Here is a 24131-nt window from a genome sequence, read left to right as displayed (position 1 = left end):
CCCTGATAAAGCTTTATAAAAAGCAATAAACACTGATAGGCAGACCTTGACTTGGTAATAAAATTTAAGAATATTCCCTTTAGTTTATCTCTTTTGTGCTTCATTGACTTTGCAGAGGTTTTATTTATACTCTCTAGATAATATTGATGTTCTCTATACAGAGATTTTATTTTAGCCATCTATGGGCAGTGGCTGCCATATATTGGAAGCTTTTGCAGCACTGTCTCTATAGCAAGTCAGTCTAAGGCAAGAGTGCAATTCTACCTTTTAGGTTCACTTCTCAACTTCATTGTTTAGATTATTAGAATCAGATCTTCACACAGGAAGCTCATGGATCAACCTAAGATTTCAAAGACAACTTTATGGGATGATTTTTCTCTCTGTTATCTCCCTGGTCCTTTCTGTTTCCTAGCCTCCACTCTTCGATCCTTTGACTAGAAACAGTCCATTTCCATAATTGTACCAAGTTCCATGTTGGGAAGACAAAGAATAGAGAAAGCAATGGGGTTTATTTGACCCTCTGTAACCACAGTTCCATGATATCATAGAGAGAAGTTGCAGTCCCTTTGAATTTGGGCTTTTTAAATTTCTGATTCTGAGCCACTTTTGCTGCTGCCAATGTTCTTCTGTGAGACTGCCTGGAAGAGGTGTTAAGTGAATTGAGGAAAAAGAGAAAAGAACTGGAGTCAGGGGGGTCTCCCCAAATGTTTCGGCTTGAAGAGTTGCCTTTTCTAGGAGTTAGAAATAGAGGATTTTTCCCTGTGTACAGCACAGTAGACCATTTCAAGTTTTAGACTGCATTGCATTCTAATCAGAAAACACTAAAGGGGGGAAAAGTGGCAAACTTCCAAATAGTTCAGTTTTATTTAAAATTCTGGTGTCTTTCCCTGATTGGCCTGCTGATACCAAAAACCAAATAGCTACATACGCATTCTTATCCAGGATTTATAGATGACTTCAATGCGAGAGAGTCATGTGTTTTACGCACTATTTCCTGAGACTAAAACTCTATGCATGGTAAACTGATTTTTGAGAGTGCTGTGAAGGCATATCAAAGGAGAGAGGCCAGTGTTTCCAACAGATCATGCTACAACAAGTGAACATCCACATGGAAAATAATGAACCTGGCTGAGTTCGGGATTTCAGATGGGGAAGGAAGCAGTACAGTTCTATGCCCCACAAGGGAAACAAAACAATAGAGTGCCGGGGTTCCCAATAGCCACCCTCCATACCCAACAAAAGGCAGGCCCAGAGTACAGTTTGAACTGCCGAGAACCATCACTCAGGGGAAATCTGGTCTAGCAGGAGAAACCAAGACGAGCAGGAGAAACCAGGGGACTAGAGGCAAGGCCCTCGCAACTGGGCGGCTGGAAAATGCAGGCCCGCCGGTGACAGTTCACCCACTGCCCGCGTAACTGGGCAGTAGGAGAACGCCTGCCCGCTGGCGACTGATCACCTGCCCGCGGCCTGTGATACTGGGCAGCTGGAGACCGCCTGCCTGCCGTGACCGGGAGCTGAAAAGAAACAGAGACAGTCCAGTCACACCCCCCCATTAGGACACCCCGGCAAGGAGACTGGGGCCCGTCATAGCAGAGTAGTGTCGTCACTGGAGCTCGGACGTCGGAATTCCTTCCCAGCGGAATCCACGTTAGCAGGCATAGTTTAACAACACAAAGGAGAGACATCAGAGTAATACAGAAACAAAACAAATCTATAGAAGAGAGCAGAAACACGACAATCAAATAGAGCTGGAAAGTAACGTGGACAACATGAGAAAACAAGGGAAAAAAGGAATACAAACAATGCAAGACAACTTAATTCTACAGGAGGACATAGTAACATCAGAAGCAGGGATAGGGAAAGAACTCAAGGCATACCTAACTCGAATGGAAAGGAATATTAGAGAAGACCTGAGACAGCAAGTCCAAGAAATAAAAGTATATTTTGAAAATGAATTAAACAAACAAATTCAAATGGCAAAGAACGAGCTCTACCAGGAGATAGAGATCTTAAAAAAAATCAAACAATAATCCTAGAATTGCAAGAAACTATAAACCAAATTAAAAACTCAAACGAGAATATTACAAATAGACTTGATCATGTAGAAGTCAGAACATCAGATAATGAAGACAAGGTTTATCAAATTGAACAGAATATAGTCAACACAGAAAAGATGCTTAAATCCCACGAGCAATCTATTCAAGAGATATGGGATGTCATAAAAAAAACAAATTTGAGAGTCATAGGGATAGAAGAAGGCACAGAGATTCAAACCAAAGGAATGGACAGCATATTAAATGAAATAATTCTAGAAAACTTCCCAGAGATGAAAGATGGAATGGATTGCCAAATCCTGGAAGCCTACGGGACCCCAAACATTCAAAACCATAATAGACCAACTCCAAGACATATAATTATGAAGATAGCCAACGTACAGAACAAGGAGAGAATATTAAAAGCTATGAGAGAAAGGAGGCAGATTACATCAGGGGTAAACCAATTAGGTTAACGACCGATTTCTCATCACAGACTTTGAAAGCGAGAAGATCCTGGAACAATGTATTTCAAACGCTGAAAAATAACGGATTCCAACCAAGAATACTGTATCCAGCAAAATTGAGCTTCAAATTTGACAATGAAATTAAAATCTTTCATGATAAACAAAAGCTAAAAGAATTCGCAGCAAGAAAACCAGCTCTGCAAAGTATTTTGAGCAAAACACTACAAGAAGAGGAATTGAAAAATAGTACCCAAAACTAACAGCAGGAGGTATCTCAGTAAAGGGGGAGGAAAATAACCAAAAAGTAAAACTAGCCAAACTAAAATAAATAAATAAAGAAGCATGACTGGAAGTACAAATCATATCTCAATTGTAACCTTAAATGTTAATGGCCTAAACTCACCAATCAAGAGACGTAGGCTAGTAACCTGGATCAAAAAAACAAATCCAACAATATGCTGCCTTCAGGAGACTCATATGATAGGAAAAGACATACACAGGCTGAAGGTAAAAGGTTGGGAAAAATCATACCACTCACATGGCCCTCGGAAGCAAGCAGGAGTGGCCATACTCATATCGAATAAAATCAACTTCAAACCTAAGTTAATGAAGAAGTATAAAGAAGGACACTATATACTGTTAAAAGGAACCATCCACCAACAAGACATAACAATCATCAATTTGTATGCACCAAACAATGGAGCTGCAACGTTCATAAAACAAACTCTCCTCAAGTTCAAGAGTCAAATAGACCACAACACAATAATTATGGGTGACTTCAACACACCGCTCTTGCCATTAGACAGATCCTCTAGACAAAAACTGAATAAAGAAACTATAGAACTCAACAGCACAATCAATAACCTAGACTAAACCGACATATATAGAATATATCAACCATCATCAAGTGGATACACGTTCTTCTCAGCAGCACAAGGATCCTACTCAAAGATAGACCATATATTATGCCATAAGGCAACTCTTAGTAAATATAAAGGCGTGGAGATAATACCATGCACCATATCTGATCATAATGGAATGAAATTGGAAATCAATGATAAAAGAAGGAAGGAAAAATCCTACATCACATGGAAAATGAACAATATGTTATTGAATGATCAATGGGTTATAAAACACATAAAGGAGGAGATGAAAAAATTCTTAGAGTCAAATGATAATACAGACACAACATACCGGAATCTATGGGACACAATGAAAGCAGTTTTAAGAGGGAAATTCATTTCTTGGAGTTCTTACCTCAAAAAAAGAAAAAAACAACAAATAAATGAACTCACACAACACCTCAAAAACCTAGAAAAGGAAGAACAAAACAACAGCAAATGAGTAGAAGACAAGAAATAATTAAAATTAGAGCAGAAATCAACGAAATTGAAACAAAAGAAACCATTGAAAAAATTGATAAAACTAAAAGTTGGTTCTTCGAAAAAATAAATAAGATAGACAAGCCCTTAGCCATGCTAACGAAAAGAAGAAGAGAGAGAACTCAAATTACTAACATATGGGATGAAAAAGGCAATATCACAACAGACACTACAGAAATACAGAAGATAATCAGAAAGTATTTTGAAACCCTATATTCCAATAAAATAGAAGATAGTGAAGATATCGATAAATTTCTTAAGGCATATGATTTGCCCAGATTGAGACAGGAAGACACACACAATTTAAACAGACCAATAACAAAGGAAGAAATAGAAGAAGCCATCAAAAGACTACCAACCAAGAAAAGCCCTGGACCAGATGGGTATACAGCGGAGTTCTACAAAACCTTCAAAGAAGAATTAATACCAATACTTTTCAAGCTATTTCAAGAAATAGAAAAAGAAGGAGCTCTTCCAAATTCATTCTATGAGGCCAACATCACTTTGATCCCAAAACCAGACAAAGATACTTCAAAGAAAGAAAACTACAGACCAATATCTCTAATGAACTTAGATGCAAAAATTCTCAATAAAATTCTGGCGAATCGAATACAAAAACGTATCAGAAAACTTGTGCACCATGATCAAGTAGGATTCATTCCTGGGATGCAAGGCTGGTTCAATATACGGAAATCAATAAATGCTATTCACCACATCAATAGACTTAAAGACAAGAACCATATGATCATCTTGATAGATGCAGAAAAAGCATTTGACAAAGTACAGCATCCCTTTATGTTCAAAACACTAGAAAAACTAGGGATAAGAGGAACTTACCTCAACATTGTAAAAGCTATATATGCTAAACCTCAGGCTAGCATCATCCTAAACAGAGAAAAACTGAAGGCATTCCCTCTAAAATCTGGAACAAGACAGGGATGCCCTCTATCACCACATCTATTCAATTTAGTTCTCGAAGTACTAGCCATAGCAATTAGACAGACAAAAGAAATTAAAGACATAAAAATAGGAAAAGAAGAAATTAAATTATCGCTATTTGAGGATGACATGATAATATACTTAACAGACCCAAAAGGGTCTACAAAGAAGCTGCTAGAGTTAATAAATGAATTCAGCAAAGTGGCAGGTTATAAAATCAACACGCATAAATCAAAGGCATTCCTGTATATCAGCAACAAAACCTCTGAAATGGAAATAAGGAAAACCACTCCATTCACAATATCCTCAAAGAAAATAAGATACTTTGGAATCAACCTAACAAAAGAGGTGAAAGATTTATACAGTGAAAACTACAGAACCCTAAAGAGAGAGATAGAAGAAGATCTCAGAAGATGGAAAAATGTACCCTGTTCATGGATAGGCAGAACTAACATCATCAAAATGGTGATATTACCCAAAGTTCTCTACAGGTTTAATGCGATGCCAATCAAAATCCCAATGGCATTTCTTGTAGAAATAGACAAAGCAATCATGAAATTCATATGGAAAAACAAAAGACCCAGAATAGCAAAAGCAATTCTAAGCAGGAAGTGTGAATCTGGAGGTATAGCGATACCAGAGGTCAAACTACTACAAAGCAATAGTAACAAAAACAGCATGGTACTGGTACCAAAACAGGCATGTGCACCAATGGTACAGAATAGAGGACACAGAGACTAATCCACAAAGTTACAACTATCTTATATTTGATAAAGGGGCTAAAAACATGCAACGGAGGAAGGATAGCATCTTCAACAAAGGGTGCTGGGAAAATTGGAAATCCATATGCAACAAAATGAAATTGAATCCCTTTCTCTCGCCATCCACAAAAATTAACTCAAAATGGATCAAGGAGCTAGATATCAAATCAGAGACACTGCGTCTGATAGAAGAAAAAGTTGGCTATGAGCTACATATTGTGGGGTCGGGCTCCAAATTCCTTAATAGGACACCCATAGCACAAGAGTTAATAACAAGAATAAACAAATGGGACTTACTTAAACTAAAAAGTTTTTTCTCAGCAAGAGAAACAATAAAAGAGGTAAATAGAGAGCCTACATCCTGGGAACAAATTTTTACCCCCCACACCTCAGATAGAGCCCTAATATCCAGAATGTACAAAGAACTCAAAAAATTAAACAATAAGATAACAAATAACCCAATCAACAAATGGGCCAAGGACCTGAACAGACACTTCTCAGAGGAGGACATACAATCAATCAACAAGTACATGAAAAAATGCTCACCATCTCTAGCAATAAGAGAAATGCAAATCAAAACCACCCTAAGATACCATCTCACTCCAGTAAGATTGGCAGCCACGATGAAGTCAAACAACAATAAGTGTTGGCGAGGATGTGGGGAAAAGGGTACACTTGTACACTGCTGGTGGGACTGCAAATTGGTGAGGCCAATTTGGAAAGCAGTATGGAGATTCCTGGGAAGGCTGGGAATGGATCCACCATTTGACCCAGCTATCACCCTTCTCGGACTATTCCCTGAGGACCTTAAAAGAGCACACTATAGGGATACGGCTGCATCAATGATTATAGCGGCACAATTCACAATAGCTAGAAGGTGGAACCAACCTAGATGCCCCTCAATAGATGAATGGATAAAAAAAAATGTGGCATCTATACACAATGGAGTATTATGCAGCACTAAGAAATGACAAAATCATAGAATTTGCAGGGAAATGGATGGCATTAGAGCAGATTATGCTAAGTGAAGCTAGCCAAGCCCTAAAAAACAAATGCCAAACGTCTGATTTGATATAAAGAGAGCAACTAAGAACAGAACAGGAAGGAAGAGCATGAGGAAAAGACTACAGTAAACAAAGACGAATGGGGGGAGAGAAAGGGAGAGAAAAGGGAAAGCATATGGAAATGGTAGGAGACCTTCAATGATACATAAAATTATAAGAGGTTATGAGGGGCAAGGGGGAGGGAAAAAAAGGGAGAGAATTGAACAACAGCAGAGGAGTAGAGAGGGAAGATGGGAGGGGAGGGGAGAGGAGGGGGGATAGTAGGGGATAGGAAAGATAGCAGAATACAACAGTCACTAATATGCCATTATGTAAAAATGTGAATATGTAACAGATGTGATTCTGCAATCTGTATTTGGGGTGAAAATGGGAGTTCAAAACCCAATTTGAGTCAAATGTATGAAAGATGATATATCATGAGCTATGTAATGTTTTAAATAATCAATAAAAAAAGAAAAAAAAGATAATAATTTGAGATGGGACAGATAATTAGACCAAGTTATGTAAAAACCTGAAGCCATAATGTGAACTATAAATGTGAAAGGAAGTTTGAAACTGCAGTGTTACTTAGTTTAGTTTTAAAAAAAAATCACTTTGGCTGTTTTAAATATAATATTGATAAAAGAAGGTAGGATTAGGGTTTGTAGGATACTCAGGAGAGTAGAGTACCTAGCTACTTCTCCAGTACTGAAGTTAGGTAAGTACTGATACTATAACTGAGCTAGAGAATACTGGAAAGGAAAGGCTGTCTGCCAAGACAGTTAGCTTAAGTTGGGACAAGTTAGCTTGGAGGTGCTACACCACATTCACCTCTAAGTGCGACTTACTGACAGGACTCCGAGAGAAGTCTGTTTCTGCCTCTAATGTCCAAACCTCAGCACTGTAAATTAGATGTGGAACACTGGTAAAGCTAATGGCAATAAACTTTGCACTGTCACTAGTTTTTTTCCTACCATACTGAATACTGTGATTTACAAGAGCAATTGGGACATAAATATCTAGTTTATTTTGTAACAAAGCCACAGAAAAATTAAACAGTTAATACAGTAAGTCATTATTACTTCTACTTAGTTAAATCTGTACCTTCAGGTCTCATTTCCAATAATTTATCCATCATCATAAGCTCGTTTCTGAAAAACAGGACTCTTATTTATTTTTCATCCTTTATATTGATCTTTTTCTTTGCACCATATTTAAAAAAAAATCTTTAGGCCAAATATTCCTTCAATGTAGAGATATTTCTTATTAATTACTTAGGTTTACTTCTTTTCCACTAGGGACTTACATTTTTTCTTTTTTCTCTTTTAAAATATCCTATGTTCAACATGATTAAATGTCTCATTTCCCCAATAACTTGATCACTGTATTAATTTGGCATTATTCTTCCCATTGGCACATCCATTTCCATAGTCATAGCTGACTGCTTACCTCATACTGTTTATTTTGCTTTTGAATTCCCCAACTTCTACCTAAACCATTTCTTTTTAATTCCTCCAATAAGTTCATCTCTCTTTCCCTTTGTAGTTACTAAGATGGCTATAATTTTAAAAAGAAACAGTTATTAACAAGAGTTATAAAGATAAAGAGACTGGCAATCTTTTCCTTACTGGTGAGAGTGAACCATAACACATCTATAGAAAAAGTTTTGGCAATTTCTTAAAATGCAACAAGATCAACAATTCTGTTCCTACTTATAAACTCAACAAGAATAAAAACACTTCTATATAAAATTTTATATGCAAATGTTCATAGTGGCATTATTTACAACAGCCAAAGGAACTAACCCAAATATCTGTCAAGTGATAAGTGGAGAAGTAAAATGTATTATATCACAAAATAAAATATTATTCAGCAATAAAATGAAATAAAGTACAGATCCATTCTACATTATGGATAAGCCTTAAAAACTTTATGCTAAATGAAAAAAGCCAATCACAAAGGAATACATGCTATATGATTCCATTTATATGAAATGTCAATATAATAAGTAAATGTATATACAGAAGTAGATTATATATTGTCCATAACTGAGGTTTGTGGGAGGGAAGGGGAGTGACTACTAATAGGCATTTGGTTTCTTCGTGGAGCAATGAAAATACATAAAAATGATTTTGATGATTGTTACAGAACAATCAAATCGTGCATTTTAAATGGCTGAACTATATTATATATGTATTTTTAAAAAGCTGTTTAAAAAATTAAAATCAGAAAGCACATTTATAAATGAGACAATAATATGTAAAACTGAAAGTTTCAGTTTCCTTGGACTCCTATACAATCCAGGAAGAAAGGAGATACTGATTAACATTAGTATGGGTATGCTTGTTAAAATTAATAGTGATTGTTAATTTAAAAAATGTATAAGTCCTAAACTGCTAGAAGGAAAAAGATAAGAAAAATAAGAAACAAATGCAATTTAATGGAAAGCACAGGAGAAGAAAAAAACATGATTTGAGAAAGCATTTTAAAAATGAAAGTTAAGATAGATAAATTACAATATAAGCAACAATCAAAATAACAGAAATTCACTAAATTTGCATTTCCCCATCACTAAAAATTCAGAGATTCTTCAATAACTGAAACAAATCATAACAATATTCAAACATTTATGATGTAAAAGAAATTCATTGAAAATTCAAAATAAAAAATGTTGAGGGGGCTGGAGTCATGGTTCAGTGGTAGAACACTTGCCTAGCACATGTGAGGCACCCCAGCACCACATAGAAATAAGTAAATAAGGACATTGTATATCTATATCTACATTTATTTCAAATCAAATATACTTTAAGGCAAATTACTTATTGGGATAAAGAAACCTCAAAATGATTAAAACAATATTTCATCTTCACTCTTAGTAATTAAAAGAACAATCAGAAGATAAGCAAGGAAATACAGGGCTTTAACAACACAATAGAACAACCATGTCTAACAGATACATACAGCCTCCTATATCTAAGAACAATAGAATATACATATTCTCCTCAGGTCAAGGGGGAATTTTCTATGACAGACCACATTTAAGTCACAAATCAAGTGTCAACAAATTTGAAATGATAGATAGCAAACAAAGTATCTTCTCTAACAACAAGATGAAAGTAGAAATCAACAACAGAGGGAAAAGTAGAAAATTCAAAAAATACAAAAATTAAATCATATACTCTTAAACATCCAGTGAATCAAAGAAGAAATAACAAGAGAAATTAAAAATTCTTAGAGAAAAATGAAAGTGAAAACAGAACTCCAAAACATATAGCAGATAGTAAAAGCAGTGGAGAAAGGAAGATTTATAGTTATAAAGGCATACATCAAAAAGAAAAAATTTCAAACCATAACCTAACTTTGTAATATAAAGAGCTAGAAGAACAGATAAACTAAATGCAAAACTAGTGGACACATAAAGGTGAATAATAAAGTTTAGAACAGAGGTAATTGACATAGAAAAGAGAAAAACATTAGGAAAAATTCAATAATGCCAATAGTTAGTTCTGCAAACAAAATAGACAAATTACCTAGATTGCTAAAGAAAAAAAAAAGAGAAAACTCAAACTACTAAAATCAGAAAGTAAGGAGATTACTTCTGATTCTACAGAAATAAAAAGTTATTTTAAGAAAGTACTAATGGTGCCACAAACTAGATAACTTAGATGAACAGATTTCTAAAGCAACAAAACAAACCGAGACTGAATCCCAAAGAACTAGAAAAACTGAATTGATCTATAAATAGTAAGGAGATTGAATTGGCAATCAAAAATTTCCCAAGAAAGAAAAGCCCAAGATCTGATGGCTTTATTGGCAAATCTTACCAAACATTTAAAGAACTAACACCAATCCTTCTCAGCTTTTCCCAAAAATCGGAGAGAAAGGAACAATTTCTAAATCATCCTTTGAGCCCAGCATACTACATATATTGAAGTTCTTGGCGTGCAGATGAAGCAGAATTAGCAACAACAACAAGAAAAACTCAGTAGCCATAAATGTGTGTATTAGAAGCAAACTGCTAGAAATCAATGAGCTAGAAAGGATTATAATATCAAATAAAGACGTTAGAAAAAATAAGTAATAGAGAAACTCCAAAAAGTAGAAATAAAAGAAAATAGTTAATTAGAAAACAATAACTCATGGCTTGTGATGTGATTCCCAAAACTTCCAAAGCTCTTGCACAGTTGGTCAAGAAAAAAAATAGAAAAAAATATGAAAAATTACATTAGAAGTGGAAGCATAATTCTAATACAGGAGAAATTTTAGAATGTTATTGGAAAAAAGTGTGTCAATAAATTTGAAAAATAAAATAGACCATTTCCTAAAGCAATTACCAACTATGTCTAGAAAAACCAAAACCAGTGAGGACTCATAAATATTAATGAATGTAACACAATTGAAAAATCTACCCATAAAATAATATTAAAAATTAAAAGCCTTAACAAATGCATGTATGCACGTAGTCTTTTTTTTTACTATTTTTTATTAGAGCATTACAGTTACACATAGTAGTTTAATTCATACCAACACATTAGTACATGCATGGAATTTGATTTCAGTTCACTTTCTCTCCCTTTTCCTCCCCTTCTCCCTCCCTGCCATTCTCCTACCTCTACTCTATTTATCTTCTTTTCCCTCATCTATTTATTGACTTTTGATTGGTTCTTTCTTCTTATACATAAGGTTGAAATTTCCTCTTTTACTTATATATGCACAAAGCATGACTTTTTAAAATTGCTTCTGCATTTCCTCCCCCTTTTGTTCACTCCTCCTTCCTTCTGCACCTCTTTCTACTCTATCTTTCTATTGTCTTTATGATATCCAATTTTCCCCTCTTTCTTTCCCTTATTTTGGTATAGCTTCCACATATGAGAGAAAACTTTAACTTATGATTTTTCTGAGACTGGCTTCAAATGCATATACTTGTCCAGGTCAGTTCTACCAATTTTTGAGCAACAAATACCTTTATTGGGCCAACCTTTAAAATGTTTTTAAAATGTGCTCTTTCTGATCCCTAACTGCAGAGAGCATAGTTGATCAGTGTGCACAGCTTCTGCCCGCTTAAACTGATCTCTGTATTATTCATGCTGAGGCCACTTTCCCCAAAGGCTGTTCTTAGTCTGTCAGCATGACAGAGACATCAATGCAGCCCCATTCCTGGAAAATAAAAGTCTTCCTTGTAATTTAGTTCAAGGACACACAATGGTCTTGGTGAACTTTATTAGTGCGCCCTGTACTCTTGGGTTCTTTCATTCAACTTCCCTTTCTTTTCTCCTTCACAAATGTGTCGGCATTGTGACCTGAGAGTTCTTCCACCATTTCTTATACTCCCTTCCAATTTTCCCTCACAAGAGGTTTCTCTACTTTATTTACTGCTTATCTAATCCCATCTGAGCATCTGCTTCTCTGAGGAATTGTCTGAATAAATAGAAGATGGGGATTTGAAACTGACTCACTCATTGCTTGGGAGGCTAAAAGAATAGCATCCATGTTCCTAGGTGGGGCACAGATAGTCCCTTGAAGAAGGGTTAAGTTGTCAAAAATTTCAACAGTGGTTACCTGAGAAAATGTCCTTATGAAGGAACTATTAGGGTGCACAGAACAGTTTAGGCATTTGAAAGATGGGGATAACACCTTCAAAAGAAAGTATAATTGACTTATTACTGTGCATTGATACTTTCATAGGGAAACTGAGAGAAGGCCATTAACAAACATGACTAGCTAAACCAATTCAACCTGTCTATAAGGCAGGCCGGAGATGGTTATAGTTAGGCTCCCTCACAGAGGCTTCTAGCGGACTATGCTTTTAGTATGTAGCCAAAGTCATGAACACCCTAATTCAGCGTATATACTCAAGGCCATAAAATATTCTCTTGTGAGCAAACACTCATTTTTGCAACCTGTTGGCAATGTGCCATTTGTGTCTGGCCTGCATATTAAAAAACACCTATGGAAAGACTCATGAGGTTGGGGGATAAAGGCTGAGGACTTGGGGCTGTGGTTATCTCCAAATAAAGCATGTCTACTATCCCATCTGCACCTCACATCTTTTACCTGCCAGGATACCTCATCTGTTTCCCAGGGACTGAGCCCCTGCAAAATAGGGTCTCTTAACTTCAAATGAGGTTCTTATTCCTGACAAAGGAGCCAACATGGATGATCAGCAAGCTGATCTGGTAGAGCAGTGGAGCCCAAGAGATGACAGAATTCTCAAAGCATTTCTGTCATGTAAAGGTAAGGGCCATGGTTTGGAAGACCACGGGCAGTGAAATATGGAACAACTTGGATGTATGCTTCTGAAGATGTTGTTTCTACAGATCCCTAACTTAGCAATAACCAGTATTTTGCCATGCTAGAAGACACCGAGAGCCCTTTTTAATCTGAGGCAACAGTTGCTCCCCTCAGAGACTATCCCCACTTCCTTTCCTAACTGCCTGAGCAATGGGAAAGGTTAAATCACTATATAACCTAGTTGAGCCTGAGAAAAGAAGAAAGAGAGTGTATACTTGAAACAGCTGCAAGAATTAGCCAGCTATACTAGCAAGAGCCATTGCATTTGTATGATATTTAACCAAGTGAGATAGAATGTAAGATTGAATAAACAAATATTCATTGATTTTAGTGTATATTTTCAGGAACACAAGAGATGAAATGTCCTAATGAGGATTCCAGAAAAATGGTAAAAAGTTGTTATGGAGTGACTATTAGAAGCCTGTAAAAGTCAATGGCCAATACAAAGTGAAAGTGAAACACTGGAGTTGCCCCAGCAGGTGGAAGAGAAAGGGATAAAAAAACAAGAGACAGGAAATATGCTGGAATGGATATATTATATAAGGCCAAAAGGACTATAGAGCACTTCAGCTTCATGAAGGCCTGGAGGCCTTACCATTCACCAAGATCATTAGGAATATACTATGAGAAGGATACTAGTATCATAAAGAAGTTTAGTGTTGCCTTCCTTTTGTAGACTAGAGCTGAAAATAGGAAAGGCAGTCACAGGGACAGATTTGTTAATTGCCATGAGGTGAGGGACATGGGTGCCCAGAGTAATAAAGGACAGATGTCAATGCTTAACTGCCAGACTCAGGAGCCATAATTACCATAATTAAATTAACAAGAATGTAGGTGCTGCCAAGGGGATTGGTCCACAAAGAATTGTAGGGATGATTAATAAAGCTTGGTTTCTTGAGAGGTGAAATAGGTAGACAGCCAACAATGGTGCTCTGGGGTGTCTAGTTTTCCATTAAGCAAGGAAGGTGGAACAGGAAGTTGAAGGTGGTTGCTTCAATGGAAAGTCATAATTCTCTGCTCAGTTCTCAGACTTAATTTTCAAATCCAGAATCCATTGAATAAACAGGTGGCTGGATCTGAAGGAAAAACACTAAAATGTCTTGAAAAATTAATAAAATGATCCCTGAAGATACTTAATGCCACAAACTTGAGAATATATCCAATAATATACATTGCTATATAAATGGTGCAAGGGGAATAAACATTTTGTCTATTAGCAGACATGAGATCAGAAGTGACACACATACCCATGGACTCAAATTGTTATCATGGCACCTTATTAGGGTTGGGGTCAAGGTGCAGTGGGGGTGGGGTGGTAGAGGGAAGCAAGTAACAGATGGTTGCTCACAGTGTACCAACTGTGTCTGTGAATCAATCCAGTGATAATTTCCCCAGTCCTTAAGTGTGTATTTAGAACTTATGTACAAGGTAGTTGGAGTAATCACTGTATTATGTTCATGGCTCTTACAATTAGATGAAGCACAGTGGGGAAAAAGCAATTGACAATCTCTGAAACTGCCCCTCCTGATCACAACAGTACTAAGTGGTATAGTGAAAAACAGTGCCACCATTGAAAATTTACCATGTCTCCATTTATTTTTTTAGGTAAATAATTCAGACTTTTCAGATTCAGGTACTTTTCCATTTTATACAACTTAAACACTATTGAAAATAAACAATTCTCATTAGTTTTGTAATTATTTGTTACATTATATTGCACACCCTCACTAGAACCAACAACAAAATCCCTTTAATTCTATATGTTAAAAGAGAAGCTAGGTGACCAAATGAAGATGGAATAAAACACTAAAACTGGAGCCAGGCTATGTCTGTGAATGATCTCTTCAGTACCAGCCCAATGATGCTTACCACTAGAACTCTGACAGTACAGAGATAAAACACTGGCATAGAGTCTGAGAACTGATTCCATGGAACGATGACCAAACTGAAAGCTGACACATTAACTTGTCTTTGTTACCCATAAACCAGCTTAGAAAGAGCAATAGCAGCAAAGATGGCCTGACTGAAAGGCATCTGTGAATGTTAACCTGTTTAAATCTCTTAAATTTAGCAGTGGCCTTCTAAAAAATATATAATAAACTTAAAAATATTCTGTCCATGTTATTCTCTTAACAATGAAATGATTTTTAAATTGTCTAATTTACATTTCACTACTGGAAGAAATTTAAATGACAAAAAGCCCATTGAATATATTTGATCTCACACAATGATTAGAATATTTTATTTTACTTTGCCCATGGTGACAACCTAATAAATAGGATTATCTCTAAAGCATGGAAAACATTAATACCAGCCTTCTTTTGCTTAATAAAAGAGGTACTGAACTTAAATAAGCACACAAATCCAAAAGCTTAAAAATAAAACCCTAAACATTTAAATCATTTACATATATATTCAACTTTGTGAATTTTTTACACTTAGCTGAACTTTTCAGGTAAGTATATATTTTTATCCACAATATTCTGCATCAAAAAGTAGTTTCATTTTGATACATTAAATAATTGTAACTTCTTGTGCTTTCTAAAACATACAGTATATCTTTGTTAGTAGCCTTAAAACTCATATATTTTGAAATATAAAATCATAAATCACAACTACATATATTTTCTCACATTTCATTTTCAGGGAACATTTAAAGAATGAATGTACTTTTGATATATATCAGTAATAAATATGTTAAAAATATGAAATACAAAAAAATTTAATCATTTTAAAGGACACAGACAAGCATTATTTTCAGAGTAAAGTGGTCAACACAACAAAGGCTTTAGCAAGAGAAATGGATATGTGAACAGGGAATATGTAAATTGAAGAAAATAATTTTAAAAATCCAAAGGCTATAAGTGGAGATGAGAGATTAGACATGTTATGTATGGTCCCTATGGATGAATTAGATAAGATATTATAGAGAGACAGATTTCCACTCAATTATAAAGAACAGTTAGTTATCTGATGATAGAAAATGCAATATCAGGAGATGGTGAGTTTCTGGTCATTAACGGTACTCAGACATAAGCTAGATTAATGGCTGGGTAAATTATTTCCACAGGCAAAATTCAACAGATGTTTTATAATAAAGTTTTATTAGATCACTACCATTCCCACTCATTTCCATACTGGCTTTGGCTGCTTAAGCAGTAGAGAAAGAACTTTGTGTAGATGCAACAGGCTGTAGAGACCACCAATCTTGAGACATTTACTATCTGGCCTTTCAAAGAAAATACTTTTACAGACCCATGTGGAGAAGGTAACAGGAATTCAAGATCTGTATGGGAATCTAACAACCCCGAAGAGAATGTTTATTCAGTGTTTAGGAAAGTGCCTAACTTACCACATGTCAAAAATTGAGTTGTATAATTTCCTTACACTGTAAGAGAGCCCAGCTAAGTTGGTGAGTGGGATTCATAATTCACACTGCACTCAGTTTTCAAGTTGTATGCCATGATTTGGGACTTTGTCTGCCAGAGAAGAAGCATTTGTCTAATTTGCACAAAGGCATCTAAGGGATCAAAATTTGCTGCACACATATCTAATAATGTTTACAAAAGTAACACCTCTAAGATCTTACAACATGAATATTCTTCTGCTAAAACTCAGTCTCTCCTAACCCAGTGCTGGGAATGAAAATAAATGTTCCCAAAAGAGTTTTCATTTTATGAAAAATTCTTGCAAATATCAGTCTCTCAAAAAGATGCACTGTAAGTTGGCATATTAAGGGCTCTGAGAAGTAATGTCAGTTGAAAAACAAACAACAGAGCCATTTTTAACTTTAGGATATGCATTTTCCAAAACTGTTTAATTATGGAACCCTTTTTATGAACCTATCATTAATACCTCACATAATTCATGTTCTGGAGAATGACGTTCTATGCGTCATTTATAGTACCTCTGGGTTACAAACTCCTTCAGGACAGAAAACACATACTTTTTCTTATTCATCACAGGCTTTAGCACACTACCTAAGAAAGAAATGAATTGACTTAATTCTAGTAAATGCAAATAATCCGTGTGGTACCTGAAATGCTTAATTTCATTAATTAAAGCATGATTTAACTATTTATGTGACAGGAACACAAAGTTATCCTATTTTCAAGGAATCCATTAGCCATTTAGTAGTATAACATTAAAATAATCCTGCACAAGTATATATTTGAAGTATGTTCCCTCTGCTCTGTGGTAAGGATTTATTTATATACATATTCAGAATATAGTATATATTTTAAAGTTTGATAATTGATAAATTATCTAACAGATTGACAAATTCAGTCAGGAAAAGCAAATTACCTGAAGAACGTGACAAAAAACTGCACAAGATCCATGATTGTATTGTGTTGTGAGAATGCGATCTGAAAAATCAAAATGAAAGAAAGTTTGAAACTTACAGAATCCAAGTTCTTCTTGAAAACCTGAGGTGAAGTTTTATGGCATTTATAAATACAGTATTTCTAAGTCTTTAAGACAGTTGGATCTCCTTATTAATAAACAAAATATACTGGCATTAAAACTTTATCTAAAATGCCTAATATATTCAACTACTAATGATAGTCTTTGCATAGTCGATGAAATTGAGTGGTTAAAATTATTATAAAATTATTTCAAGAATGTGAGCTAACAGTTCTATGTAAAATGCTATGACAGATTAAATATGCTTAACTAAAATATGTAAATAAGTTTATACATCTAGTAATAATCACATTTTCAATTAATGCAATTGAAAATTCCTTGTGAAATGAAACAAAAATTCAACTTTATTACAGGAAATTGAGAAAATGTTTTCCCCTCCATACCCTTGTCCAGGGAAAAGGCATACTCACATACAAATATTTTGCTACACACCAACAAAGTATAAAATATGTCATATAATTTTAAAATCACATTAACAAAAGATAATTGTGAAAGGTGAAATAAGCAAAAAAGCTACAACTGTTCCTGATTTCAATTAACATTACAGAAATTACACTGTGACACTTCTCCTGAAGAGGTATTATAGACTGTATTAGGCAACAGTGGCACATCTAGAGAGACAATAACTAATTTTGAAAGATAGCTCACTGACTAGCCATGTATATTTTAGAAAACTAGGTAATCTACTCACATCTCAGTTTTCCCATATGTAATGGTAATGATAAATGCAACTACCACATAATGTGAGGGTAAAATATATAATTAATCAGAATTAAAAATAGAATTAATAGAAATTTAATGTGTATAAGAATATATGGTAGGGCTGGGGATATAGCTCAGTTGGTAGAGGGCTTGCCTTGCATGCACAAGGCCCTGGGCTCAATCCACAGCACCACTACTATATATATATATATATATATATATATACACACACACACACACACACACACACACACATATATATACATATACACATACATATATATGCACATATATATTATAAATGTTTTTATGGCATATAATAGGTATAATACACTTTATTGCATTTTTATATTATGTATAAATGAGGTGGTCAATGTAAGTTTTTTCACATAGTTGAAGGCTAAACAATTAAGGTATTGACTATTCTTCTAGGGACTGTCATTTTCTTTTTTTTTATTGTTGGTTGTTCAAAACATTACATAGTTCTTGATATATCATATTACACACTTTGATTCAAGTGGGTTATGAACTCCCATTTTTACCCCGTATACAGATTGCAGAATCACATTGGTTACACATCCATTGATTTACATATTGCCATACTAGTGTCTGTTGTATTCTGCTGCCTTTGCTGTCATTTTCTTATAATAATCTTTTATGAAAATCTTTTATATATGTAACAGAATTTCTATTTTTGTCAAAATAGACTAACAGAAATGACTTTTCTCTCCTGCTTTAAACAATTAAAAAATAAAGAAAATATATAAAACACTCAATTTCAGACAATGAACAAGTGACAAAGGAGGACTTTAATCCCTGAAACCAAAGGAGATTAGCTCTACATCTGTCCCAGATTTCAATGCAAGGAAATAACACCATGAAAATTAAATAGCTTTCTAAAATGAGGAAGATCAATTGTTTTCTTGTTTGCAGCGCTAAACCTATCTATAACAGTGAAACATTTTATCTAAAATATAAAGTATTATAAAAGACTTAAAAACCACTAAACTAACAGATTGATTCATAACTTATTAGACTACAAAAACTAACTGGCTGAAATTTTTCATTTAGTTGTGCAAAACTAAGTGCAATCTGTTCTATGCCTAGGCTGGTAACCCCATTTTGCTTTTCTATTTAGTTTCCTGGAAACACCTGTTGAGCTATTTTAGTTGGAGGTTATGGAAGAGATGAGGAGAAAGTGCTCTAGTTCAGTGTTTGGTTCCTAAAATAAGATGGTGCCTAATCTATTTAATCTCCATGTCCTGTTTACTTTATTATTATTCCAGATTAGAAGGAAACATAACTGATGGGCAACTTCAAAATCAACCCAAAACAGATTGTTGGTAAGTATATCTTGTCAAGCTGTATTGAAGTGCACTTTTGTTGATAGAAGAGAGTGTAAATAGTTGAAAAATGTTAATAAAGTTGAACCATTGGTTATGGAATTGTGCATGCTGTTAAGAGGGTTTCTGTTTGTGAAATGTATATATTAAAATAATAAAATTTGAGAAACTAAAAAAAGACAATAACAACAAACACACAGAACAAAATATTTAAAATGAAGTGAAATTCAGTCAATACCTAGCTAAAAAAAAAAAAAGGCGGGAAAAAAAAAAGGTTTCACAACAATACACCTACAAGCACCAAAAACACAGTCAAAATAAGTAGAAATACAATGTCTGGACACACAGAATTTGACAGGAAGAAATTCTTAAGATGTATATCTCTTTTGGAATTCATCTGATCAAGCAGACCAAAAATTAATTTCAAAGAAATAAAATAAAGTCTCCATTCTCCTGCAGCTTGCTTTCCAATAACTGGAGAAAGAAAACAACCAGGTATACTTGTTAAGTGAGTATCATAATTTTCAATAGTAGTAAGTGTTCTGAAGGAAAAACCAAAGTGATATGATGAAGTAATTGTGTGGCTAATTTAAATCAGGACTACAGAGGTGACATAGGAGCTCATATCCCAATAATATGTTTAAAGCCACCACAAAGATCTGTTGGCAAAGGCATCCCAAGTATAAAGATGATGCTTAGGCTATACATATTTTAAACAACTAAACGTAAGTCACAAGAGCTCAGGGGACACAGTAGGTGCAAATGCATATGGATTGGCAAGTGGGAAATAATCCCCTAGTCCCTGGCCATGATAGTTTGCGACATATTATAAGAGCAATAGGAACCTCTGAAGGTTTTGAGGTATGGAGTTACATGATTTATCAAGAGAAAATCACACTGAGTAGGAAAGACATAGATAGTAAAGGAAAGTGAGGAGCTAAGACAGGAGGATATTTGATTTTTCTAGATATGAGGTGATAATAATTTGCATAACAGAAGTAGTCATGGAGACAAAAGAATAAGTAGTTAGGGACCTAGTCTAGAGAGAGAAGACATGCTGAAAAATATGATATGACAGATGAATAAAAGGGAGGACTCAGAAGGAATATTAAGGATTGCTCTAAGCAACTGGGCAGATGACATTCTACTTAATAAGAAGCAGAAGACAAGAGAAGGTCCATATGACTTAATAGATAAAGAAAGAAAAGCATGTTTATGTTAAATATGAGATACCTGTAAAATATTCAAAAATAAATTATTAAGTACTAGTTTAGAGAACAGTGGAAAGGTTAATTTTAACTATTTGGAAGTCAAAATAAAAATAAGGTAAATGTCATTTAAAATAATATATAGGGTGATATTTCTTAAAAGACAGGAGAAACTGTATGGTATTTTTTAGAAAATAGGCTAGACAACAGAAAAATAAAGTCTAAGAGTAAGCTCAAGGGTATCCCATTATTAGAACTAAAATATTTAAAATGTGTAAAACTATCCAGGAGGAAAACAGGAGACCATTATGCTGAGATTGTAAAGGAAGAGCAATGGCACAAGAAAAAAGAACTGGTCGATTTAGTCTGTTAAGTAAGATGAAGTTGGAAATATGAGTATTATATCTGGCAATATGAACTTCAAAATTAAATAGATGTACTTCCATTGAAGTGTTGGAGGTTTTAATCTGAAAGGATAACATGGAGAATATGGACTAGGAGAAAATACAAACTACATACTGAAATTCCAGTGAAGTCTGTATGAATCAGAGCAGAATACTCTGGAACAAAGGCTTTTAAAAAATCTTTCCTTTGAACCATAGAATATAAAGAAAAATGAAACAATGTAAACTAGTACTTAAAATAGTAGTCTTCTAGGTTATATTATCAGATTCAAATATAATTAAAACTAAATACAAATATGACAAAAACTAGCTGAAGCAGTGGAAAAATTTAAAAATACAATCCATGGGGCAGAGTGCTAGGTAGGCAGTGATACTGCTTGCCTAGTTTTCAACATTCCTGAATGCCCACCTAAAAAGATACGGCAACTGTAATATTTTAAAAAATACAGACTGCGATATTTTTTAAAAATATAGGCAATAACTTCAACAAAAATTAACTGACATATTAATTAGTCCCTTAAATGCAAAAACACAGAAAGGTGTACATAAACCACAGACATAAGTTGTAACATGATACTAGTGTCTGTGTGGGAAGAAAAAGAGGAAATAACAGGAAAATCCAAAAAGTCCAAACACTATTCACTGGAACCCATGAGCCAATTTTAATACAGAAATAAAGGAGAAATAGCTCTGCCCAATTTAAAACCAGATGAGTATAGGGTTCCTTGGAAAATTCTAAAAAGGGTTGGAACATTTAGACCACATGAATTTTCAGGAGCAAACAATCATATCTTCATTTCAGGATATACCCCAGATTGAAGAGAAACTACTCAACATGAAAATCAAAATTAAGCAATTCAGGGTAAATAAAGGCAAAGGAAAGGAGAACCAAGTAAATGGGTAGAGGAACATAACCAGGAAATCTTAGAGAAAGTGAAATATTTTTAGGAAAAAAACAATACATATTCAGATTATGGACTTGCTATCAATTTCTTTGTGCACTGCCAATTTAACTTAGTATTATCACTCTAAAATACTTGTTAGTCTTTAACATAAATCATTCAACATTAATTCATTTAACTGATGCCTAAGTAGTAGGAATAACCAACAGTATTATAATAAATTTAAATGGGCAAAGCACATGATTCCAAGCTGGTACTACAAAATTGCATTATGTTATATTTGTTTTTTGTGGGTCCATATAATTAGAATTTTAGAGCAAAAATCACAATTTGAAGTAATTAAGCAAAACATAGACACATGTGAAAATATCTATGATTTCCTACATTTGCCCAAAGAATATTTAGTCAAGGAAGGCTATAAAAGTTATAATCATGAAGTAAAGCACTAAACAGTCTAAAACTTGAATTAATTACATTATTGTATCTAGTAACAATACAGTTTAAAAACTTTAAAAAGTTTTGATTAGAGATATGAATGCTATTTTGATTTAAGCTTTTGTTTTAGATTATAAACTGAGATGCCACTACTAGGTGGTATATAATCCTCTGAATTAACACTATTTTCCAAATTGTCATAAACGATAGTTTCTCACAAATTAAGTTACAATATAATATCTGCACACTAAAAAAAATGGACTGAAGACCTCAACCAATTTCTGTTACAGACAATATTATCTTACCTTTCTGGGTAAGTAAAATGGTAGGATAAAATTAACAGGGGAGGTCACTGTTAAAAATGGTTACTGAAATATAAATTGCCTTTAAAAACTGAAGCCAGGAATACCTCAAAGGAACCAATCTATTAACAGAATAGTGCTGATGAGTAAATGTAGACTAAGCACATATAGGCTGAACAGTGCTCCACACTGAGTATTCAACAGGAGAGTCGACACTATAATAATTGTGCAAATATGTCAAAATGCATCTTCATTTTTGACTCTTTAGGAAATTCCACAGGAGATAATCTAGAGAAACCCCTGTCTCAGACCAAGCAAGGCCAAGCAGACAGTCTACTGTGACACAGGTTCTAAAACCAAGACTGGGCTGGGTGTAGTACTGCACACATGTAATTCCAGCAACTCAGGAGGGTGAAGCAGAAGGACTGCAAGTCCAAGGCCAGCCTCAGCAACTTAGTGAGATCCTAAGAAGCTTAGCAAGACCCTATCTCAAAATAAAAAAACAGAGAGGACTGGGGATGTGGTTCATTGGTAAAGCAGATCTGGGTTCAATCCTCAGTACTAGAAAAATAAGTCAGTAAGTAAATAAATAAATAAATAAGACTGGACTGATTCTAGAAAGGAAAGACAGGTTTCAAGGGTAATTTGGAAAAACTGACAAGCGAGACCAAGCAGACAATCAAGATTTCCTTTTGCTATAGTTTGAATGTGTTTTTCACATTCAAACTGAGCTGATAATGCTTTCCTTAAAATTCATGTTTATAGTATTAGGAGATGGAGCCTTTGGGTGCTAGTTAGAGTTAGAACAGGTAATGGAGATGGGGCCCAAATAATAGGATTAATGGCTTTATAAGAAGAGAGACATTTCTAAGCTCTAAGACTCCCTCCTAATCACTAATTACATCCTCCACTACATTATAACACAAGAAGGGCTTTAACAGATGTCAGAAGTTTGGTATTGAACTTCCCAGCCTCCAGAACTATAAGAAATGGATTACATGTTACCAAGTCTGTGGTATTCTGTCATACCAAGAAAAACAGACTAAGATACTTTTTAAGATTTCTCTTATTGGATGTCAATTTATTCATTCATTAAATATTCTATTAAGTATCTACTTCAATCTGGATTCTATGCCAGGTACTTAGATTAAGTGACAGGGAAAAAAAGTTCTTAGTCAAAGGAGCAGACAATTAATGGTGATAATAATGAATTATATCTTGTTTTGCAACTTGAAAAGAGCTAATGAAATAAAGAAAGGAAAAATATCCTATCTTTCATTATGCAAGTGGTTGGGACAAGAAATCATTCCTTAGTGTATAAAATACATTTGTCTGTGCTCAATTTTCCTTTATGGAGAATAGCATGCCCTAACTCCAAACCCCTTCCAATGAAACCAGAGGCCTGTGGGGAAGAGGAATGCATACAAAGGGAGGGCCAGGGTTGGAACTGGTCTTTACAGGGTTTTCTCCTCATAAGTCAGGTCTCACCTCAGG

General features: G+C 34.6%; 1 protein-coding gene across 1 annotated transcript in view; it reads right to left on the bottom strand.

Moving 5' to 3' along the window:
• The window catches only part of ATRNL1 (attractin like 1), a 716619-nt gene that overhangs the window by 397953 nt on the left and 294535 nt on the right, over positions 1-24131 (bottom strand). Inside the window, exon 25 of the mRNA XM_081268108.1 lies at positions 17222-17283. Within this exon, the coding sequence (XP_081124234.1) occupies positions 17222-17283 (62 nt within the window). The remainder of the gene's footprint in view (positions 1-17221; positions 17284-24131) is intronic.

The sequence above is a fragment of the Spermophilus citellus genome (assembly GCF_964194105.1).
Source record: "Spermophilus citellus genome assembly, chromosome: 15".
In the NCBI taxonomy this organism is placed as follows: Eukaryota; Metazoa; Chordata; class Mammalia; order Rodentia; family Sciuridae; genus Spermophilus; species Spermophilus citellus.
This window is presented reverse-complemented; position numbering and strand designations above follow the sequence as displayed.